Here is a 22,062-nt window from a genome sequence, read left to right on the forward strand (position 1 = left end):
AAATACAGGACCGTATCTCCAACACAGAAGTCCTCGAGGCGGCCAACATCCCCAGCATATACACCCTACTGAGCCAGCGGCGCTTGAGATGGCTTGGCCATGTGAGCCGCATGGAAGATGGCAGGGTCCCCAAGGATACATTGTACAGCGAGCTCGTCACTGGTATCAGACCCACCGGCCGTCCATGTCTCCACTTTAAAGACGTCTGCAAACACGACATGAAGTCCTGTGACATTGATCACAAGACGTGGGAGTCAGTTGCCAGCGATCGCCAGAGCTGGCGGGCAGCCATAAAGGCGGGGCTAAAGTGTGGCGAATCGAAGAGACTTAGCAGTTGGCAGGAAAAAAGACAGAAGCGCAAGGAGAGAGCCAACTGTGTAACAGCCCCGACAAACAATTTTATCTGCAGTGCCTGTGGAAGAGTCTGTCACTCTAGAATTGGCCTTTATAGCCACTCCAGGCACTGCTCCACAAACCACTGACCACCTCCAGGCGCGTATCCATTGTCTCTCGAGACAAGGAGGCCAAAGATGGAGAAGAACAACAACAGGCTGTTGTTGTGCCATCCTTTGATGAAATATTAACCTGAGGCCCTGTCTGCCCTCTCAGATGGATGTGAAAGATTCCATGGCACTATTAGAAGAGGTGCAAGGGAGTTCTCCCCAAGGTTCCCGGCCACCATTTACCCTCAATCAAAGTCATAAAAACAGATTACCTGGTCTTTACCACATTGCTGTTTGTGGAATCTTGCTGTGCAGAAATTGCTGCCCGTTTCCCAAATTCCAACAGTGACTGTACTTCAAAAGCACTTAATTGACAGTAAAGAGCCGTGGGACATGCTTGAGAGCAATGTTCCTGCTAAACTGCACGTGCGTGGACATGCAGCAGCCTGGATTGCACTGTGCAGGACTCGTTCCGAGATACATATCATGCCTGGGCGACCGCACAAAGATATTTACAGACTACGCCTTGAAAAAAACTGTTCATGCATAACAACTACACTTTAAAGGGAACATTGGTCCTGAGGTTGTGGAAGGGGCTTTATAAATGCAAATTATTCCTTTTAATCCCAGTGAGAGTAAAGGTTTGAGGGCGGTTAGACGGATGGGGGATGAGGTGGATTTTGTCAGAGATGTGTAGTTCACCCCACAGGGCTGCCTCGCTATGCTCAACTAGTTGATGGAACCTGTGAAGGGGAATATCTCCCCACTCTGTTTGAAATTCCGTTGTGATATGTATAATCATTGGTGACCATGGTCAAATGAAATTGCTGAGTTTGCCAAAATAGTGAGTAGTGTTAAAATAGGAAACAGGGTCTCACATGGACACATTAATCAGTGCTAAAATAGCCCACAGCAGAATTTCAACTCTGTTTTGTTGTTTATTAATGATAATATCCTAGGGCTGTTATCCCCCCCCCCCCCCCCCCCAATCGGGATCTCTCAGCAAGGACTGGGGCTTAAAGGGAGTGTCGATCAGGAGATCAAGGGCCACAGCCACGGATTTTCTGAGCATTAATTTAAATTGGCAGAAAATCAGTAGTTTATGGGTCTGGAATTTCCCAATCAGTCTCGTAGCCCTCTCCTTCCAAAGTTGTAATCAGATGCTCCTATAACAAGGTTACAATGTTCCATGTGTAATGAATGATCTCACTGTAGCAAATTCAGAAATTGCGGCAGCAAAGGTTGAAGGGTTTTTAATAGGCATTGGTTCCTTAAAATGAGATTTAAGTTGTGATCATTCTAATATACCTTCTGTATTTTTTGGAGTATATACCTTGGGAACTCTTTCCCCTTCCTCATGTGGTGGTGTTTATCGTGCAGTCCCGTGCCCCATATCGTGTCCAGAGGTTGCAAAACTCAGACCAAATTCCCCTCGACACTAATTTCGCAGAGGTTTTAACCTGTTTGTAACAGAGGGAGGAATTAGATACAGTAATGTTTGGAGTTAATATAATAAATTAATAACGGCCATTTCTACTCCGGGATCCTCAATAAGATTCCACCTCTAACTCACTTCCAGGCATTTATTATTCCGTATATTGCCCTTGAGAAGGTGACGGCGAACCACCTTCTTGAATACATCTCAGTGGCTTGCTCGGCCGTTTCAGAGGGCAGTTAAGAGTCAACCCCATTGCTGTGGATCTGGAAGCACAGATAGGTCAGACTGGGTGTGGACAGCCGAATTCCTTAAAGGGTATTAGATAGGTTTTCAATCAATAATTCAGTTGTTTCATCATCACCAATATCAATGCTAGCTTTTTATTCCAGAGTTATTTAATTAATTGAATTTAAATTCCTCGTATTCCTTGGTGGGATTTGAACTTGTATCACCAGAACATTAGTCCAGGCCTCTGGATTACCAGTCTAGTAGCTATGCTACCATACCATCTTGGCATGATTATAGCCTGAAACTTCCAGGTATCCATTATTCAATACAATAAACCATTTGAAACCCTTGATTTGATTCCAATTCATGACTTACTGCCAGTTATCTATTATTCTAAATATAAACCACTTGATTCTCTCAGTTAGCTTCCAGCACTTCAGGTGATCTATTCATTTATATTTAAACCAGTCAAACCCTTCAGTTAGATTGCAAACACCGATGACTCCCTGGTATCCATTATGCTACGTATAAACCCTTTGACTTCTTCTAGGTTGTAGGTTTGTGATCACTCCCAGACACCCTCTCTCGTTCACGCAGGTATGAGTTCATCATTCGTTAGGGGTATGTGAGGTGATGATAGAATCTTTTTTGGCTTGAATAACTCCAGTTTTCTTTTATAGGTTTAAGGATGGCCTTAATTCTCTAGAGGAAGATAATGAAATGCATATGGATGGGACAAAACCATCTGTGCAGCAGATGGGTCCAGCAATGGAACAATGAAACCAGCTTCGTCCTTCGTATTAGCCTGTCACCAGAGGTATGTTCAAAGATTTTAAATTCCATGCTACAATTAAGCACGATGAGGACTAAATTGGACACTCGGTAAATGGGCACGGGTGATGCGCGATTAATCTACTCCCACGGATTGTAATGAAGGCTGCACTCCAGCTTCGTGCGAGCTGCTCATTTAAATGATACTGGCGTCCAGGCAGCACTCACTAACAGCACTGTTGATTCGCTGGACGCATCAGCACAGAATCATAGAATTGTTATAGCGCAGTAGGAGGCCATTCAGCCCATCGTGTCTGCACCGGCTCTCAAATGCCATTTCCCCCACCACCTCCCCCTAACCCTGCTCATTCTTCCTTTTCAGATAACAGTCTTTTGAATGCCTCGATTGAACCTGCCTCCACCACACTCTCAGACAGCGCATTCCAGATCCTAGCCACTCGCTGCAAGAAGTTTTTCCTCATGTCGCTTTTGCTTCTTTTGACAATCATTTTAAATCTGTGCTCTCTTGTTCTCTATTCTTTCACGAGTGGGAACAGCTTCTCCCTATCCACTCTGTCCAGGCCAGTCATGATTTTGAATATCCCTGGAACCATTCTTGGGAATCTTTTCTGCACTCTCTCCAATGCATTTGCATCTTTCCCAAAGTGCAGCGCCCAGAACAGGACACACTACTCCAGCAGGGGGACCAATATTGTGAGTGGTTAGCACCACTTAAAGCTAACCTGTAACTCTTAAAGGCGAGATGCATTGTAACTGGAGCAGATATTGGTGTTGTGCAGGAAGTGAATCTGACCTGGGAAAGAGTAAGGAATGACACAACAGGGGAAAGAGTCTGTTCCAAGGCTTTTAGGCACTGGAGGTCTTGGCAGAGGAGGTGGAAAGGAGAAGAAATGTCCTGTATCCGGAGGGGTGCAGAAGGCCCTCCAGAAACAAGAGAATGGGAGCAGATAATCGCAGAGGTCAATGCCAGGGTTCAAGCCCCATGGATCTGGATGCAGTTATGCAAGAAGTTCAATGAACTCACGCGAATGGTCAAGGTCAGTGAATGCACCTTCAAATGCCGTATCCTATAAACTGCACCAGTAACCTCAGCCACTGCTCAAATCACCACAACCCCATCACTCACCAACTTCTATCAATCAAGCCTCATACCTAACATTCATATGCTTCACCACTGCGGCAAGCCTCACACCCACAGCTTTCACACACTGCCAGGTATTTAACCATGACGGCCACAACAGCCAAACAGATTGGATAACACACACCGACTCACATCCCTCTCTCATGCAGGACAAGGTGGTGCACAACTGAAGGCAGCAGGAGCTAACCAGAGGGGGACAGGTGCCCCTGCATGTCCTAATCCCATGGAGGAGACAGTGCTCGCAATCATTGAGACGACTGTTGATGAGGCCAGCAGCGGAGCTGGAACATCAAAGCTGACAATATCTTCACACCCTCCTTCTCACATCCCACTTCTCCCTCATCCCACACTCTCTTCTGATTTACAAGCTGCAGATGGTGTAAGAATGCACCTTTTTCTTTCCCCCCACTCCCCAAACCACGACCTTACCCTTGTGCCTTTTTCCTTTCAGAGGCCGAAGAGGCACAACCTGTCCAGGCAGTGGAGGAACAGCAGGAAGAAGAACAATGATGAAGACACAGCACTGTCAGTTGATTTCACACTCACAGCCGCCAGCTCAGATGCTGACGCTGCACGTATCTTAGAGGAGAGAGTAAAGGCGGGATTTGCATGTGGTGAGGCACCAGGCACAGGTGGGCAGCAGCAAGGGCAGAAGGTAAAGACGGTGCAGGCAGCTCACTGGAGGATCAGGTCGCACACGGAAACACACTGCAGAGGACTCAGATGAGAACTTTGATGGAGCATCCTAGAGAAGAACTCTGGTAGGTATGCAGAACAAAATGCTTGGTGTATTAGAAAGCCTGAGGTCAATGTCAAGAAGCATGGAGGAGTCCAGCACCAACTTGGCCCAGGGCTTTGCGCAGAACCTGGAGCACATCCTTAATATCAATGAAGAATGCCGCACATGCTGCAGAGGTGGCAGCCCACAATGCTGCTTTCCCTGGGGGAATCGACATAAATAAGAACTAATTTCTTCCCCTTTGGTTCTATGTCCAAAGGAACAAAGGGAAGGGAGCAATTTGCCATCCTTTAGACGATTGAACTCTCTTGTTTTGCTCACTTGTTCTCTGTGAGGGCTAATTAATTTTGACTTAGTTGATGGGATTAGTGGGAATGGGGTATTTCTATTTAAATTATCCTGTAAAGGTCACTGGACAATGTCTAATAGAGATGCTGCCCAGTCTCAGCATGAGGAGACTGCCTGTAAAATGCCAACTTAATCCCAGCATGTGCCAAATATAACTTTGAGATTGTGTGCAATGAAACAGGCAGGACGTGATGTGTTTTCCATAGGGATGTAATCAGACAGCACCCTGTAGCTCTTTTCAATATGTGGGCCTATTCTATAAGTGATTTCATGGATAACAAGGTCCATAAGCATAGATGTTCAATTTGCTTCTTGGGTATAAATCTGACCTTACAGTTAAACCACCTGTCCTAGAATTTTCATTCCCATTGATACATTGAGTTACATCGATTCGACAGCACAGAAACAGGCCATTCGGCCCAACTGGGCTATTCTGGTGCTTAAGGTCGACGTGAGCCTCCTTCCACCCTTCTTGAACTAACCCAATAGGAATACCCTTTCATTCCTTTCTCCCTTATGTGCTATTTTTCTTCCCCTTAAATGCTTCCATGTTATTTGCCTCAACTACTCCTTGTGATAGCGCATTGCATATTCCTACCACTCTTTAGGTAAAGAAAAATAGAGTGGTTTATCTGCCCGAGAATGTCTTAACTTTAACGGAATTAATTAATGTGCATCTTTTCTCCTCAGCAAAACGGCCAGAAATGTAATTGGTTCTAAACATCTTTTGGTGTTTCACTCATCGGTTGAGAGTTAAAAAGGGAAAAAATGTGCAGAGAAGTGGTCTGATTATAACTGGGAGAGCAGACGAGCTTTAAGGTACTGAAATAGAAAATGCTGGAAACACGCAGAAGGTCGGGAGTGAAGTAGAGTTAACGTTTCAGGTCTGTGGACTTTCTGTTTTTTGTTTCCAGTTGAGAAAGAAAGCAAAGCTTGCATTTATTAAATATCCTTAATGATGTCAGGACATCCCAAAGTGCTTTACAACCAATGAAGTACCTTTTGAAGTGTAGTCACTGTCGTAATCTAGGAAATCCATGAGCCAATTTGTGCACAGCAAGCTCCCACAAACAGCTATGTGATAATGACCAGATAATCTGTTCTCGTGATGTTGGTTGAGGGATAAATATTCGCCAAGACAGAGGGGAAACTCCCCTGCATTTCCTCGGAATAATGGCATGGGATCTTATGTCCACCTGAGAGGGCAGATAGTGCCTCGGTTTAACTCCTCTGAAAGACAGCACCTCCTATAAGAGAACCATCCCATTCTTCAGATTGATTCGGTTTTCCTCCATTTCCCAGTACAGAATACATCTCATCCTCCATACAACTCTCCGATCCCAAGACTGATTGTGTGATCTTGCAGTGTGTAAAATGGTTGCCACCTTCACCAACACTAAAGCGGTAACCAAACTTCAAAATAATTCATGTGAAGTGCTTAGGAGCATTAGTGAGGCTTGTGGTGCTGTAGATAGATGCATTACTTTCACAAGCTAATTATCGATGAGGAAGGCCATTGAGCCCACCTCAATTCATCTACACAGAGAGAAGCTGAAGTCCTCCCACTTCAGCATCTAATTGATTCTTAAAAGATTCCAGTACTTTCATCTCAATTACTCTTCCTAGAAATCCATTCAGTATGTTGATTACTCTCTGTGTGAAGAAGGATTTCCTGACATTAGTTTAAATTACTGTTTAATTTAGTTTAAGTTTGGTTTACGGTTTATTTTTAGTTTAATGAGTCTAAATCACTGACGTACCATCTACAAGATGGACTGCAGCACCTTCCAAACCCATGACCTCTACCATTTAGAAGGTCAAGGGCAGCAGGTACATGGGAACACTACCACCTGCAAGTTCCCCTCCATATTGCCATTCCTTCATTGTCGCTGGGTCAAAACCCTCCCTAACAGCACTGTGGGTATACCTACACCACATGGACTACAGTAGTTCAAGAAGGCAGCTCACCACCATCTTGTCAGGGGCAATTAGGGATGGGAAACGGCATTGCCAACAACACTCACATCCCATGAACAAATGAAAAAATGTACTTTTTAACAGTCTGAACCTGCGTCGCCTTGTTCTACTCTTGCAACCTAAGTTTCATTAATATTCCACATTTTTATTTCTATACCCATAATTACTTTATGTAGCTCAATAATATCATCTCTCACATGCCTCAATTCCAAGGTGAAAAGTCCAAGGGGATAATTTTGAATTTGGACTATCGGGTAAATGGAGCAACATGGATTCGGCCGCACAATGTACAACCCTGCCAACCGGATATAAAAACCGGGAGAGATGAGCGCTGAATCAACGTTGCGAGCTTTATCATATCAACCAAGGTCAAACTTACCCCCAAGTTTCTTCAGTCTTTCCTCATTAACTCAGATCTTTAACACTGGGGATTAGCCTGGTTGCTCATCTCTGCAGTGTTTAAAGTCTCCCTTGTGTCTCATTAATCAGAAGCTATCACAGCACTCAGTGTGCAGTCTGGCAAGAGTACTCCAAGAATGGGCCCTCCACTTCCTCTATCTTATATTCTCCTGGCTCTGTTGATTGGAGGTTATGCCTTCAGCTGCCTAGGCCTGAAGCTCTGGAAGTCCCTCTCTAAACTGCCCAGCTTCTCCATTTCCTCCCTTAAGACGCTCTTCAAACCTCTTTGACCTAGCCTCTGATTACCTGTTCTAATAGCTCCTTATGCGGCTCAGCAGCAAATTTTGAGAATGCTTTGGATGTCCTATGACATTAAAGAAGCTATATAAATGAATGTTGTTCTGGTACATGCTGAGCATTGGATTAATACCCATCTCACTTCCTCGTTACTGAGTAATTTAGTCATCTTCTGTTATCCAACGTTTAGCCCGTTCCTCAGGAGTTAATGACTGATCGACTGTAGACAAACTGTTCCCATATTATATAAGATGCCTGCGTTCTCTCCACTCTATATACGCGACAGTCTGTTCCTAATGATCTTAGTTTCCTTCCGGTTATGTGATTAAAACCATATGCGGGTACACGTATGCTAAGCACTGCTTTCCTGCATTAAAGGTAAGAACCTGTGTTTTTTTTATTTTCAATCATCTATTTCTCTTCCGTGTTTTTAAGAGAGGTTCCCAATGACGAGTCGCTGCAGAGAAGATTTTGCGAGCCATTGCTGTCTCTTGGTGTGTTTAGTTTGCCGACACTGGAGTAGCAGAAACATAGATTTCCACCCAGTTTCTCCAGCTCACTGCTTTCCCAGCTGAGGGACCTCAAATGTTTTAACCCTTTAACTGCTGCCAATGAATTGTTTTGTGACCTACATTAAAGGAGGAAGCTCCATTCCGCTAAAGACTCTTAACAGATGCTTTGCTCTCTTTATATACCAGAGGCAATGATGGCATCACATCAGACTGAAATTAAGATTAAAATTCAAAAGTCACATTGAAGATCCAATATTGAAAGCTGTGGTGATAATTAATTTCTACAGACGATATGGTACCGTCTGCTTGGAACTTTTTGGAGCGGGTGGTTCCAGGAACTCGACCAATCCAGTAACTCACTAATGTGGCAGTCCTGCCCCTTTAAGAACATTGCACACTAGCAATGATCCGCAGATTCCTGGTCCTGATATATTCTTACAGCAATGCTAATTCTAGCAATGCTAAAATGAGTTAATGAAGCCCAGCTTTGCTCCTTACACAGTGTCCTGTATTTATCACAGAACCATAGAATGGCACACCACAGAAGGGAGGCCATTCAGCCCATCGTATCAAAGAACTATCCAATTAATCCCACTCCCCTGCACTTTCCCCACAGCCCTGCAAATTTTTTGTCTTCAAGTATTTATCCAATTCCCTTTTGAACTTAATTATTGAGTCTGCTTCCACTCCCCTTTCAGGTAGTTCATTGCAGATCATAACAACTCATTGTCGCCTCTGGGTACTTTGCCAAGTACTTTAAATCTCTGCCCTCTAGTTACTGCCATTGCAAACAGGCTCTCCTTATTTACTCTATCAAAACCCCTAATGATTTTGAACACCTCTATCAAATCTCTCCTTAACCTCTTTGCGTGAAGGAGAACAACCCCAGTTTCTCTAGTCTCTCCACGTAATTGAAGTCCCCCCGTCCTGTGGTAGCAGTACGAGCATTGTTTACAGATGTCTTGGTGTCTTTGTATGGCTAAATAGTAACTTGTTTATTTTATGTACTTAACTATTTACACTCTCATTAAGTCTGTCCAGCTAACACTTCTCATGATGCTTCTAGCTCTTTCCAAGTCTAATATCCACATGACTATTACATCATCAGTACAGTGGGAGGAGTTACTCTCACTGTCTCAAACATTAACCCTTTCAGACCCTTATATTGCATCTCCCCCAATTCTTTGTCCTTATATATTTTGATGTATATACACATTCATTCATTTTGATTTTACATGCTACCCCATCTCCACCCCAAGTCTCTGACATCACAGATTCAGTCTATCAGGAGGCTTCACGACTCTCCCTGATCGTGTTCTTATCGGACTTTCAAGATCAGTCTTTCTTGAAAGTCTTGTTCAACGACTTGGATGGTCTTGACCAATGTTTGTAGTGTCTTGTTGTCTCTGGGTTTCTTGATCATCCTCCTGAAATATGACTGGTTGTTGTGTTTGAGGAATAGGAATAAGGTTTCTCCTATTTCAGCATATAGTACCCCCGGGAGTGTGTACCATGTAACATCTCAGATGAACTTTGTCTCTCTGGATGACTCTACCTTCGCATCCTAGATCTTGTATCCATACCTTCTCCCCATTCTTTAACATTGGTAGCTTTCTGGTTCATTTATTTTATATACATAACTATTTGCACTCTCATTAAGTCTGTCCAGCTATCACTTATTTATTTATTTAGAGATACAGCACTAAAACAGGCCCTTTGGCCCACCGAGTCTGTGCCGACCAACAACCACCCATTTATACTAACCCTACAGTAATCCCATGTTCTTCTACCACCTACCTACACTAGGGTCAATTTACCTATCAACCTGTAAGTCTTTGGCTGTGGGAGGAAACTGGAGCACCCAGCGAAAACCCACGCGGTCTCAGGGAGAACTTGCAAACTCCGCAAAGGCAGTACCCAGAACCAAGGAGCTGTGAGGCTGCGGTGCTGACCACTGCGCCACTGTGCACTTCTCATGAAGCTTCTAGCTTCTTCCAAGCCTAATACCCATGTGACTATTATATCATCATCACTACAGTGGGAGGGGTTACTCTCACTGTCTCAAACATTAACCCTTTCAGACCCTCATACGACACATCCCTAGCACTGTTCCAGTAAATCTACCCGATACCATCCCTTCAGGCCTTGACATCCTTTCTAAACTTGGTGTCCAGAATTGGGACTGTGGGGCCAAATCAGTGTTTTTTGAAGGTTTAGCATAGCTTCCTTGCTTTTGTAACTCTTTGCCTCTGAACAGATTTTATGGGATAATGGGTCTGCATGTAGCTTTGGGAAGGAAAGCAGGTAATTGTTGTAAAAAAGGAAATAAGGGGAGATTCCAACTGGTAAAGTTCGCCCTGGTCGCTCTGCATTGTATCACGGACAGGGTCTCATCCGTCCTGAATTCATAACCAAGACATAGATGCCTTTCTGATGCCATTACCTGTGGCAACTCGAGAAAGTCTACCGCACTGGCACCCCATTTATTGGTCAGTAACAGATGAAAGTAATTTTAAAATGGATGTAAATGAGTGTTCTTCAGAGCTCAGGTGAAGATGAATCATCTCAGCAAGTTTTGAAAGCCAAATTTAGGAACAGGACCATTTTCTCCAAGAAAGTGTTTCCAATTAAAAGACAACAGTCTACACACGCTCTTCGACTGGTCTCAAAGACTGCAGATTCCATCACAACAAGACTGAATTGTCAGCATAAATTACATGGTCAAGCCCTGGAGTGGGGTTCGAACCCACAATCTTTTAATTCAGCTGTAAAAGTGCCACCCGTTGAGGTGAGCTGATTCTTAGCTACGCACATAATTGCGCACAAATTTATTTCAACAAGAAAGTCAGTCACCAGCATCTCTTGCTCTTCCCACTTTTATGTCTTTATGCTGATTCAGAGAATATGAGACCTCACACATGGCGATACTCACAAGTGGTTGAATGCATTTGAATCTCAGGGGTGGTCGGCCTGAGAATGGGAGGGGGGAGGTCGCCATAAATTGGCTTGTGTCTGCTCAAGCTTCAAATTACTAGATCCCCTGGACGTGGTGACAGATACGGCAATGTCAGTCTTAAAGGCCCAGTGTTCAAGTGGGTAAAAGTCATGCTTCAACTGGTTAGATCAAATCTGTAGAACTGTGAGCATTTCTGGGTACCACACCTTTGGAAGCATATATCTGCCTTGGAGGGAGTGCAGCATAGATTTACCAGAATGATACCTGGACTTCAAGGGTTAAGCTAGGAGGAGAGATTAAACAAACTAGGTGTATTTACTGGAATTTAGAAAGTTATTGGTTGATTTGATTGAAGTTTTCAATATATTAGGGGAACAGAGAGGGTGGATGGAGAGAAACTATTTTTGCTGGTTGGGGAGTCCAGGACTAAGGGACAGAGGCTAAAAAATTAGAGCCAGACCTTTCAGGAGTGAAGTTAGGAAACACTTCTCCATGCAAAGGATGGTAGAAATTTGGAACTTTCTTCCACAAGCGGCAATTGATGCTAGATCAATTGTTAACTTTAAAACTGAGATTGATGGATTTTTGTTAACCGAATGTATTGAGGGATATGGGGCAAAAGCGGGTATATGGATTTAGGTCGCAGATCAGCCATGATCTCATTGAATAGTGGACAGACTCGAGGGGCTGAATGGCCTCCTCATTACCTACGTTCCCATGGAGAGTCTCAGCAGAGGCTAGGCCAGTTACACCTTTGTCCTCACTTTGCACCCTTATGCATGGTCATAGGAAGGCAGATGTCAGCAAACGTGCTTGATTTGTTTTTTATATCTTTGCGCTAATCCAGAGGACGCACAATGTCGAGCAGGTTGGAGTCTGGGAGAAATGAGTGAACAGTAGTGGCAATGGATTGGCTGATGTACAGGGAAATTTCAAAATACTAGTCACCCTCCAGATGGCATCTTTGACCTGGCCAATATTTGTGAGGTCTTGGAGCTGTTTACTGGATTTCCTTTTTGTTACAGATGTTACTGAGTTCTCCAGTACTTTTGATATCTCCTTACTATCCACACATGGGCTTGATTTTCTGCCCATTAACTATGAATTTAGCCCAGAATTTTCTGAGCCTCTTTCTCCTTGCTAATCTTTACCATTAAACTTCGAAGCTTCTGCTCCTTGACAGATAGATGGTGCATTGGTGGACTTTTACACATCACTTTGGGTTGGATACAGCCAGTGAAAGTAGCATCTGACTGAGTGAGATCAAGTGGATGACTTCCAGTTATTAAGATGTTTCATATGAATACATGTGGCTATCCAGTGAGTAGCTTAACTTACTGCCAGGACTAAATAATAATACTTTTATTTTATACACATTGGCTCCTGGACAACCAATGGTTCAAATTATAAATTCTCATCCTGTGTCAAAGAACAAAGAACAAAGAACAGTACAGCACAGGAACAGGCCATTCGGCCCTCCAGGCCTGCGCCGATCTTGATGCCTGCCTAAACTAAAACCTTCTGCACTTCCGGGGTCCGTATCCCTCTTTTCCCTTCCTATTCATGTATTTGTCAAGATGCCTCTTAAACGTCGCTATCGTACCTGCTTCCACCACCTCCCCCGGCAGCAAGTTCCAGGCACTCACCACCCTCTGTGTAAAGAACTTGCCTCGCACATCCCCTCTAAACTTTGCCCCTCTCACCTATGTCCCCTAGTAACTGACTCTTCGACCCTGGGAAAAAGCTTCTGACGATCCACTCTGTCCATGCTGCTCATAACTTTGTAAACCTCCATCATGTCGCCCCTCCACCTCCATCGTTCCAGTGAAAACAATCCGTGTTTATCCAACCTCTCCTCATAGCTAATGCCCTCCAGACCAGGCAACATCCTGGTAAACCTCTTCTGTACCCTCTCCAAAGCCTCCACGTCCTTCTGGTAGTGTGGCGACCAGAATTGCACGCAATATTCTAAGTGTGGCCTAACTAAAGTTCTGTACAGCTGCAGCATGACTTGCCAATTTTTATACTCTATGCCCCGACCGATGAAGGCAAGCATGCCGTATGGCTTCTTGACTACCTTATCCACCTGCGTTGCCACTTTGTGACCTGTGGACCTGTACGCCCAGATCTCTCTGCCTGTCAATACTCCTAAGGGTTCTGCCATTTACTGTATACTTCCCACCTGCATTAGATCTTTCAAAATGCATTACCTCATATTTGTCCAGATTAAACTCCATCTGCCATTTCTCCGCCCAAGTCTCCAACCGATCTATATCCTGCTGTATCCTCTGACAATCCTCATCACTATCCGCAACTCCACCAACCTTTGTGTCATCCGCAAACTTACTAATCAGATCAGCTACATTTTCCTCTAAATCATTTATATATACTACAAAGAGCAAAGGTCCCAGCACTGATCCCTGCGGAACACCACTAGTCACATCCCTCCATTCAGAAAAGCACCCTTCCACTGCTACCCTCTGTCTTCTATGACTGAGCCAGTTCTGTATCCATCTTGCCAGCTCACCTCTGATCCCATGTGACTTCACCTTTTGTACCAGTCTGCCACGAGGGACCTTGTCAAAGACTTTACTGACGTCCATATAGATAACATTCATTGCCCTTCCTTCATCAATCATCTTTGTCACTTCCTCAAAAAACTCAATCAAATTAGTGAGACACGACCTCCCCTTCACAAAACCATGCTGCCTCTCGCTAATAAGTTTGTTTGTTTCCAAATGGGAGTAAATCCTGTCCCGAAGAATCCTCTCTAATAGTTTCCCTACCACTGATGTAAGGCTCACCAGCCTGTAATTTCCTGGATTATCCTTGCTACCTTTCTTAAGCAAATTCTGGCTATTCTCCAGTCCTCTGGGACCTTACCTGTAGCCAATGAGGATGCAAAGATTTCTGTCAAGGCCCCAGCAATTTCTTCCCTTGCCTCCCTCAGTATTCTGGGGTAGATCCCATCAGGCCCTAGGGACTTATCTACCTTAATGCTTTGCAAGACACCCAACACCTCCTCCTTTTCGATAATGAGATGACTGAGACTATCTACACTCCCTTCCCTAGGCTCATCATCCACCAAGTCCTTCTCTTTGGTGAATACTGATGCAAAGTACTCATTTAGTACCTCGCCCATTTCCTCTGGCTCCACACTTAGATTCCCTTCTCTGTCCTTGAGTGGGCCAACCCTTTCCCTAGTTGCCCTCTTGCTCAAATCTTGCATGGTCTTGTCCCTCCCTATCTCTAACCTCCTTCAGCCCTATATCACTCTGAGAACACTGTGCTCCTCTAATTCTTGAGGGGTGGCGGAGTGGTAATGATTAGGAGTACACAGCCCAGGCCAATGCCCTGGGAACATGGGTTTGAATCCCACCACAGCAGATGGTGAAATCTGAATTCAATTCATAAATCTGCAACTAAAAGCTAGTCTGATAATAATCATGAAACCATTGTCAATTGTTGTAAAAACCCATCTGGTTTGCTGATGCCCTTTAGGGAAGGAAACCTGCCATCCTTACCTGGCCTGGCCTACATGTGACTCCAGACCCACAGCAATGTGGTTGACTCTTAAAATGCCCTCTGAAGTGGTCTAGCAAGCCACTCAGTTCAAGGGCAATTAGGGATGGGTAACAAATGCTGGTTTTGCCAGTGACTCCCACAAAACAAATGAAAAAAAAATTCTAGTCTCTTGTGCATCCCCAACTTACTTCACCGTGCTATAAGTGGTTATTCTTACAGCTATCTGGCTGTAATTACCTCCCTAAACTTCTCTGCCTCCCCTCCTTTAAGATGCACTTTAAAACCTACCTTTTGACTAAGCGTTCAGCTCACGTCTGTAGCTTGGTGTCAATTTGTTTGCCTTTTATGCTCCTGAAAAGTGCCTTGGAATGTTTCACCACGATTAAAAACACAAGTTATTACTGTTGTATGTTAGCGCATTAACACAGATAATAAAACATATTCCATGATTATTTCTTGAAGTACAGTGATTGCTGTCATGTTGGAAAATGGCTATTCTGCACTAGTAATGTCCCATAAGCAGCAATGTTTTGAATAACCTGTTAATCTGTTCTATTGGTGGTAGTGTTTGAGAGTCGAATGTTGGCCAAGATATCAGGATTGCATCCCGTTCTGGTCGCCACATTTTAGGAAGGATGTGAGGGTCCTTGAGAGGGTGCAGAGGAGATTTACCAGAATGGTTCCAGGGATGAAGGATTTTAGTTACAAGGTTATGTTGGAAAAGCTGGGTTTGTTCTCCTTAGAACAAAGGAGATTGAGGGGAGTTTGAATAGAGTCGTACAAGATTGTGACAGGCTTAGATAAGTTAACAAGGAAAAGCTGTTCTCTTTAACTAATGGTACAAGGATTAGAGGAAGCACATTGAAGGTTTTGGGCAAGAGATGCAGGGGGAATACGAGGAAGAACTTTTTTACGTAGTGGGTGGTAATGACTCGCTGCCCATGAGGGTGTTGGAAGCAGAGACAATCAATGACTTCGAAATTGGATGGGCACCTGAAGGAAATGACTTGCAAGGCTACGGGGATTGAGAGGGGGAAAGGGACTGACTGAATAGCTCTGTGGAGAGCTGGCATGGACTTGATGGGCCGAATGGCCTCCTTCTGTAAATGACCCTATGACTCCCTGCTGCTCCTCAAATAGTGCTATGAGATTTTTATTGCCAGATATTGGTGCGACCTTGTTTTAATATCTCATATGAGGAATGGCATCTCTAACAATGCAGCACTCCCTTGTATGGATTTCAATTATAGACTGAGGTCTTGGGTACAACCCTCTGAACCAGGCTGAAACTGCTACCAACCAATAAACATATAACTTAATGGACACAGACAGGCTGATTCCACTTAAAGTGTCCTCCATTGATAAGGTACATTGATTAGAAACAGAGTAAGATGGGATGACACAATAAGTGATGCATCAGTAACAACAACATCTTGCATTTTTATAGTGCCTTTAGCACAATAAAACATCCCAAGGTGCTTCACAGGAGCGTTATCAAACAAAATTTGACACCGAGTCACACAGAGATATTCGGACAGATGACTAAAAACTTGGTCAAAGAGATAGGTTTTAAAGAGCATCTTAAAGGAAGAGAGAGAGGCGGAAAGGTTTAGGGAGGGAATTCTACAGTTTCGAGCCCAGGCAGCTGAAGGCACGGCCGCCAGTGGTGGAATGATGGAAATTGGGGAATGTGCAAGAGACCAGAATTGGAGGAGCGCAGAGATCTCAGAAGATTGTAGGTTGGAGGTGGTCACCGAGATAGGGTGTAACACCCACTGGGTATAATTTTGACTGTCTGCAATAGGGTAACACAGGTGATACAGTGAGTATGTAGCCCCGTTTAATCTTTCCCACCTACAGTGGAAATAATGCTTGCCAATTCACCATTGCCCATTTTAAACAATCACACAATGTCAAAATTACCTCCTTTGCCTTTGTGGGCACTAAACTGTTGTTATCATTGGACTAGGCTGGTAAGAACACGACCTTATGCAGATGAGCAAAGCCCCAGGTTTGATTTCCCATCTTTGTTGGGTTAACTGCTCAGAGCCTCGATGGTTGAGAGAATGGAAGAATGGTTGCCAACATTCCAAGCTGGGCAGGAGAAAGATCAGGCAGGAATCCAATTCCTAATCATTATCCAGGAATCTGCAATGGGATGTATGTGGAGGCTAGGTGAGGATAGGGCACTCATGATCAAAAAGCTAGGCATGTGTTGGGGTAGAAAGTCATCTTGGCCAGTCATGTAATGTGGGCAGTATCGAATTGTATGCCTGTTATTTGCCCCTGTTTGATATTCAGTTCTATCAAAGTCAATGGGCTGGATTTTACCAGCCTCTCGCCGTGGGTCGTGGAGGGGCCTTCATTAAAACATGGAAGTGAAGTTACTTGAAATGCAAATGAACTTACCTGCTGCCGACGGCCGTCCCACGCCAATTTTACTTGCGTGTCTTCGGAATTCCATGCGGAGTTCCGAGGCAAGAAACTGGTGGGGAGGGGGGGGGAGGACTAAAATTATCAGGGTGGTGGGGGCGAGTGGGGAAAATGTTTTTTATTGGCAGTGGGAATGGTGGGAAGGGGTTGAAGGGCAAAAGTGATGAGGGTTGGGGGGAAAGTTTAGGGCGGGAATAAAATTGAATGTCTGTCAGATTAGCATATAAAACAACCAATGGCGGGGGGGGGGGGCGGTGGGGGAGGGTAAAGAGTGAGGTACTGGACAGCTGCCAATGCCTAGGCAGTACGTGCCCACCAGGACAACTCTGCCAGTATTCCTGTCTTCAGTCCTACATAATCATTACCAGGGTTAACTCACTTTGCAGACCAGTAATCGTGACTGCTCACAACCCAATACAAGTACAAATGTTTGTCTTTAATGATCAAGGAAATTTATTAGGTAATAATCACACAGACACTCAAAGTGATAACATTTATCATAGGCAATAGGATACAGCTGGTTCAGTTGAGCCCCGGTTGCTATGGCGTTGGTTTTTGAGATCTTCCATTGACCAAAGTCATTCTTGTTCGTCTTTCTGTTCTCCGGGTTGTGCGGTGAGGGTCTCGAGTCTATCCTTTATACTCTTTTCTGGGCGTAGCCTTTCCCCTGATTGATTAGTTTACCTTTGAGTAGGGTAAAAACCTCATCTCTATCCTGATTAGGTTACCATGAGCTCTTTTGTCCACTTGATCAGTTTGTTATGACCCTGATTCATTTATCATTGTCGTGATGTCAGGATACGGAGTCAGCATTTAACTGGTATTTACAAAAGTTATTACATTACAGAACCATGTCTGTGATTAAAGACACATTCCACTCAGTCAGTAATTTGGACTAAGCACACAGTCTTACTTCTCGACCTTCAGTAAATCAAGGCTAACAACTTAAAGGATTCATAAAATACTAAATCTTACAGTCCCCTTGTAAAATAGTCTCTCTGGACTTGACTCAGATTGACAACTAAGCTGAATAAGGACTGCCCACCACACTCGCACCCCTCTTCTCAAATGATTCTTCATCTTTTACCTTGTCCAATGCTATAAATATCAACATCAGCTTTAATGAGGGATAAAAAGATGCAGTATTTTTTTTATTCATGGGGTGTGAGCAATACTGGGGAGTCCAGCATTTATTGCCCATCCCTAATTGCCCTTGAGAAGGTGGTGGTGAGCTGTCTTCTTAAACCGCTGCAGTCTGTGTGATGTAGGTACACCCACAGTGCTGTTAGGAAGGGAGTTCCAGAATTTTGACCCAGTGACATTGAAGGAACGGCGATATAGTTCCAAGTCACGATGGTGTGTGACTTAGAGGGGAACTTGCAGGTGGTGGTGTTCCCATGCATCAACTGCCCTTGTCCTTCTAGGTGGTAGAGGTCGTGCGTTTGGAACATGCTGTCGAAGGAGCCTTGGTGAGTTGCTGAGTGCAGCCTGTAGATGGTACACGCTGCTGCCACTGTGCATCGGTGGTGGAGGGAGTGAATTTTTAAGCTGGTGGGCTGTTTTATCGTGGACGGTGTTGAGCTTTTCGAGTTTTGTTGGAGCTGCACCCATCCAGGCAAGTGGAGAGCATTCCATCACACTCCTGACTGGTGCCTTGTAGGTGGTGAGAAGGCTTTGGGGAGTCAGAAGGTAGATCTAGTAAAATACTCATAAGAAATGAATGGAGCTGTTAGGACTGTAAAAAGTGGCAGAATGTTATATCTGTACTAGATAAAAACTAGATTAAAAAATGCACCTATGCAGTCTGTAGTTTTGCCCTCAGAAACAAAAGGAGATCCATAACTCACTGTGATCCACTGTGGGAAACTCAAAACAAAGTCTAAAAATTCACTCTGCAACAGTCAAGGAATCTGGTGCCACATAAATTGACCACATCCTGCCCAATACACAGTACTGGAGCCAGCTGCCGGGCACAGAAGGCTAAATAAAGACACTGGCCATTTAAATAAATATGTGATGCTGAGGTAGGAACACCCCTCTAAGTGTTCTGCACTAAATACAATGTTAATATTCCTTTATGTTTTTCCATTTCCCTGACACATTTTGGAATGAGACAGTGACTGGTAACCTCACGCAAATTGTGAATGTCCCCAAATGCCAGAAGCAAACCTGGATTCATCAGGAGCTCTGGAGCTGACTGAAACTAAGCACTAGGATTCCTTTTTACTCTTTTCTTGAGTGCAATACTGCTCGAAACCCAAACCAGCTTTTTACAGTCAACTCGTACATATCCTGTTACTGTACTGAGTGTTCAGTAACATGCAAGCATAGCATTTTCCAGTCAGGCAAAGTCATTCCATCAACTCCCTTTATACTTTAAAGCTATGTTGATATTCTGTCTGGCTACAGTCGGAGACTTTTTGTAATCGTTCTTTATCAAGGATATTATTTAAAATTCTTTAAATCATGGAATCTGTCTAACTGTCTCCCCAGAGATACAATCTTGAGCAATGACTTGTTAAAATTTAAGGGCGGGGTGGTGTCTTTCTCTGATAGGAGCCTGAGCGGGCAACATCTTGAGGTCCAGAGGGATTTTAACTCGTATTTCCATATCCAGGCCTCAATTCCTGTCTGATCTCGGCAGGAATCACTGCCCGGTTGGTGGGCGGCATAAGGAATTTGGGCAGCGGGACGCCAATGGGAATGGTCCCCAGTGGTCAGGATGATGTTGAGGGCTGGGTAGTGCGATACGTTTGCAATTGCGGGGGTGTGGGGGGAGCCTGGGACATGGGAGGCCCATGGTTTCCTTCAGGGTCCCAGAGGAGAATTCAAAATTATTTCATTGGGCTTTGGGACATACTGAGGTCGTGAAGGGTGCCATAGAAATCCAAGTTTTTCCTACTTTGAATCGGACTGTGTGAGATAGGAGTCCTCCTGCAGGAGAGGGTGCGATTTTGCCTCTAACCCAGAAGGCTCCCATTCAACATGGGAGAGCTGGTAACTGCCAGTAATTTGTGCATCAGGCAATGCTGGATGTGTGGCTACAAAGGCAGATGGTGTTTTAAAGCACCAGACAGGACCTTAACCAATTCCCCTTCCCCCATCCCCCATGTCCCACACATATAATGATGTTGAGCCTGCATCTTGCCCACTGTGTTGCTGAGATTCCTAAAGATCACCATCAGCTGATGTTACCTCATGGCATTTACTTGGCTCATTGTGGACCCTCTATGTTCTGAGTCAAAAGGCTGTGGACTCAAGACCCACTCCAGGACTTGAGCCCATAATCAAGGCCACCAGTGCAGTGCAGTACTGAGAGAATGCTGCACCGTCAGACATGCCAACTCTTGGATGAGATGATAAACTGAGGCCCTGTTGTCCGTCCTCTCAGGAGGATGCAAAAGATCCCATGGTGTAATTTGAAGAAAAGCAAGGTAGTTCTCTTCGGTCCTCCCAGCCAACATTTATCCCTCAACCAATGCCAGCAAAAACAGATTAACTGGCCATGCCTTTGTGCAGATTTATTGCGTCATTTCTCTACAAGTCAACAGTGACTACACTTCAGAAGTAACTAATGGCCGAGAAGCGCTTTGGTACATCCTGAGAACGTGGAGGAGACTATATTAATGCAATTTCTTCCTGTCTTCTTCACTGATAGTTGTGGCATACAGCTCAGGGGAGCTAGGAGTGCTGAACTTAGCTTTCGTGGGATTATTATTGTATAGCTTCCGGGCTATCCTCCCCCTCCTCTCAGTTCACATATACAGACTCTCAGCTGATTCTCATCTTGTTGGGATAAAATACAGCTGGAATAAGTTTGCTTTGAGCTTAAAGATTTGGTCATTTTCTCTTTCCAAAAAAGACTCACAATGTGGCCTGTAAACCTCAGAGGACTATGTCATCCCTCCTCCCCCCTTAGGTCAAAGCAAACCACAACGGCCAAAAAAAATATAAAACCAATTAGACAGAACAAGCTCACTATTTTCAGCTGAGTCGAAGTATTTTTTTTTTCTCTCTCTCTACAGAGCTAACCAGAGTAGATTGCTGGCATAGCTTGCAAAGACATTTCCAATCAAGGAGACGCAGGGATAGAGGCGTGAGGGACAGAGACAGCAGGGAGAGAAAGAGTGAAGGAGAGACAGAAACAAATAAAGAGAGAGAGTGGGGGGGGGGGGGGTGAAAAACAAGGCATCCAGATATCGTACTGCAGATAGGGATCTGCAGGGAGCTGGCAGGCTGTACAAAAGTAATGCTTGCAAATTCATGAAGTATTTCCTTGGGTTTCAACTATCTTCGGACTGAATATATCAAAAACCGAGGGACTGAGAACAAAGAGCCAAGGAAAATAACTAAGCATTTTTTTTTAAATCACAAAAAGGTGGAAAAAAAACTGAGGGAGAAAAGATCCATTTCTTTAAAGTTTATTTTTCACTCGCGTTTCAAGGGGGATTTCCTCCGGAGAGCCTCGGCTGGTGAGTGTGTTCATTTATCTGCCTGTCTTGTGTTATCTTCTTCGCAGCTGATTCGTGCGTTGCGTCTCGTGTCACCCGGATCTTCCGCTCGGCTGAGGGCCGAGGGGTCCTCGCAACAGTTGGAGCGCGGGTGCCTGACACCCATTGGTTGTTTGCACCACCCCCCCCAACTCCCCTCTATCCCCACTTGAGGAGAAGGAGCTGGAGGTGGAGTGGGGAGCGAGGAAATCAAAGTGGAGCTTGGCACTGGTAACGCACAGAGTTACCTCTGACCGGGAAAGATATCTGATCACAGAGCTTATGTGATCCAGCGTGAACAATTACTCAAGTAACTCACAGTAAACAGTGATCGTCTGTTTTAT

General features: G+C 44.4%; 1 protein-coding gene across 5 annotated transcripts in view; it reads left to right on the forward strand.

Moving 5' to 3' along the window:
- The first annotated feature begins 2,622 nt into the window (after positions 1 to 2,622).
- LOC137353375 (complement C1q tumor necrosis factor-related protein 6-like) overlaps positions 2,623 to 22,062 on the forward strand; it is a 34,968-nt gene continuing 15,528 nt past the window's right edge. The window contains exons 1-2 of one of the 5 annotated variants that reach the window (XM_068019575.1): positions 2,623 to 2,706; positions 2,790 to 2,926. In XM_068019575.1, coding sequence (XP_067875676.1) covers positions 2,825 to 2,926 — 102 coding nt within the window. In that variant the 5' untranslated portion in view covers positions 2,623 to 2,706; positions 2,790 to 2,824. Of the gene's footprint in view, positions 2,707 to 2,789; positions 2,927 to 5,819; positions 6,014 to 8,052; positions 8,181 to 21,420; positions 21,701 to 22,062 lie in introns of those variants that run through there. The other 4 variants (XM_068019578.1, XM_068019581.1, XM_068019579.1 and 1 more) reach the window with 4 other exon arrangements.

The sequence above is a fragment of the Heterodontus francisci genome, chromosome 41 (genome assembly GCF_036365525.1).
Source record: "Heterodontus francisci isolate sHetFra1 chromosome 41, sHetFra1.hap1, whole genome shotgun sequence".
Taxonomy (NCBI): Eukaryota; Metazoa; Chordata; class Chondrichthyes; order Heterodontiformes; family Heterodontidae; genus Heterodontus; species Heterodontus francisci.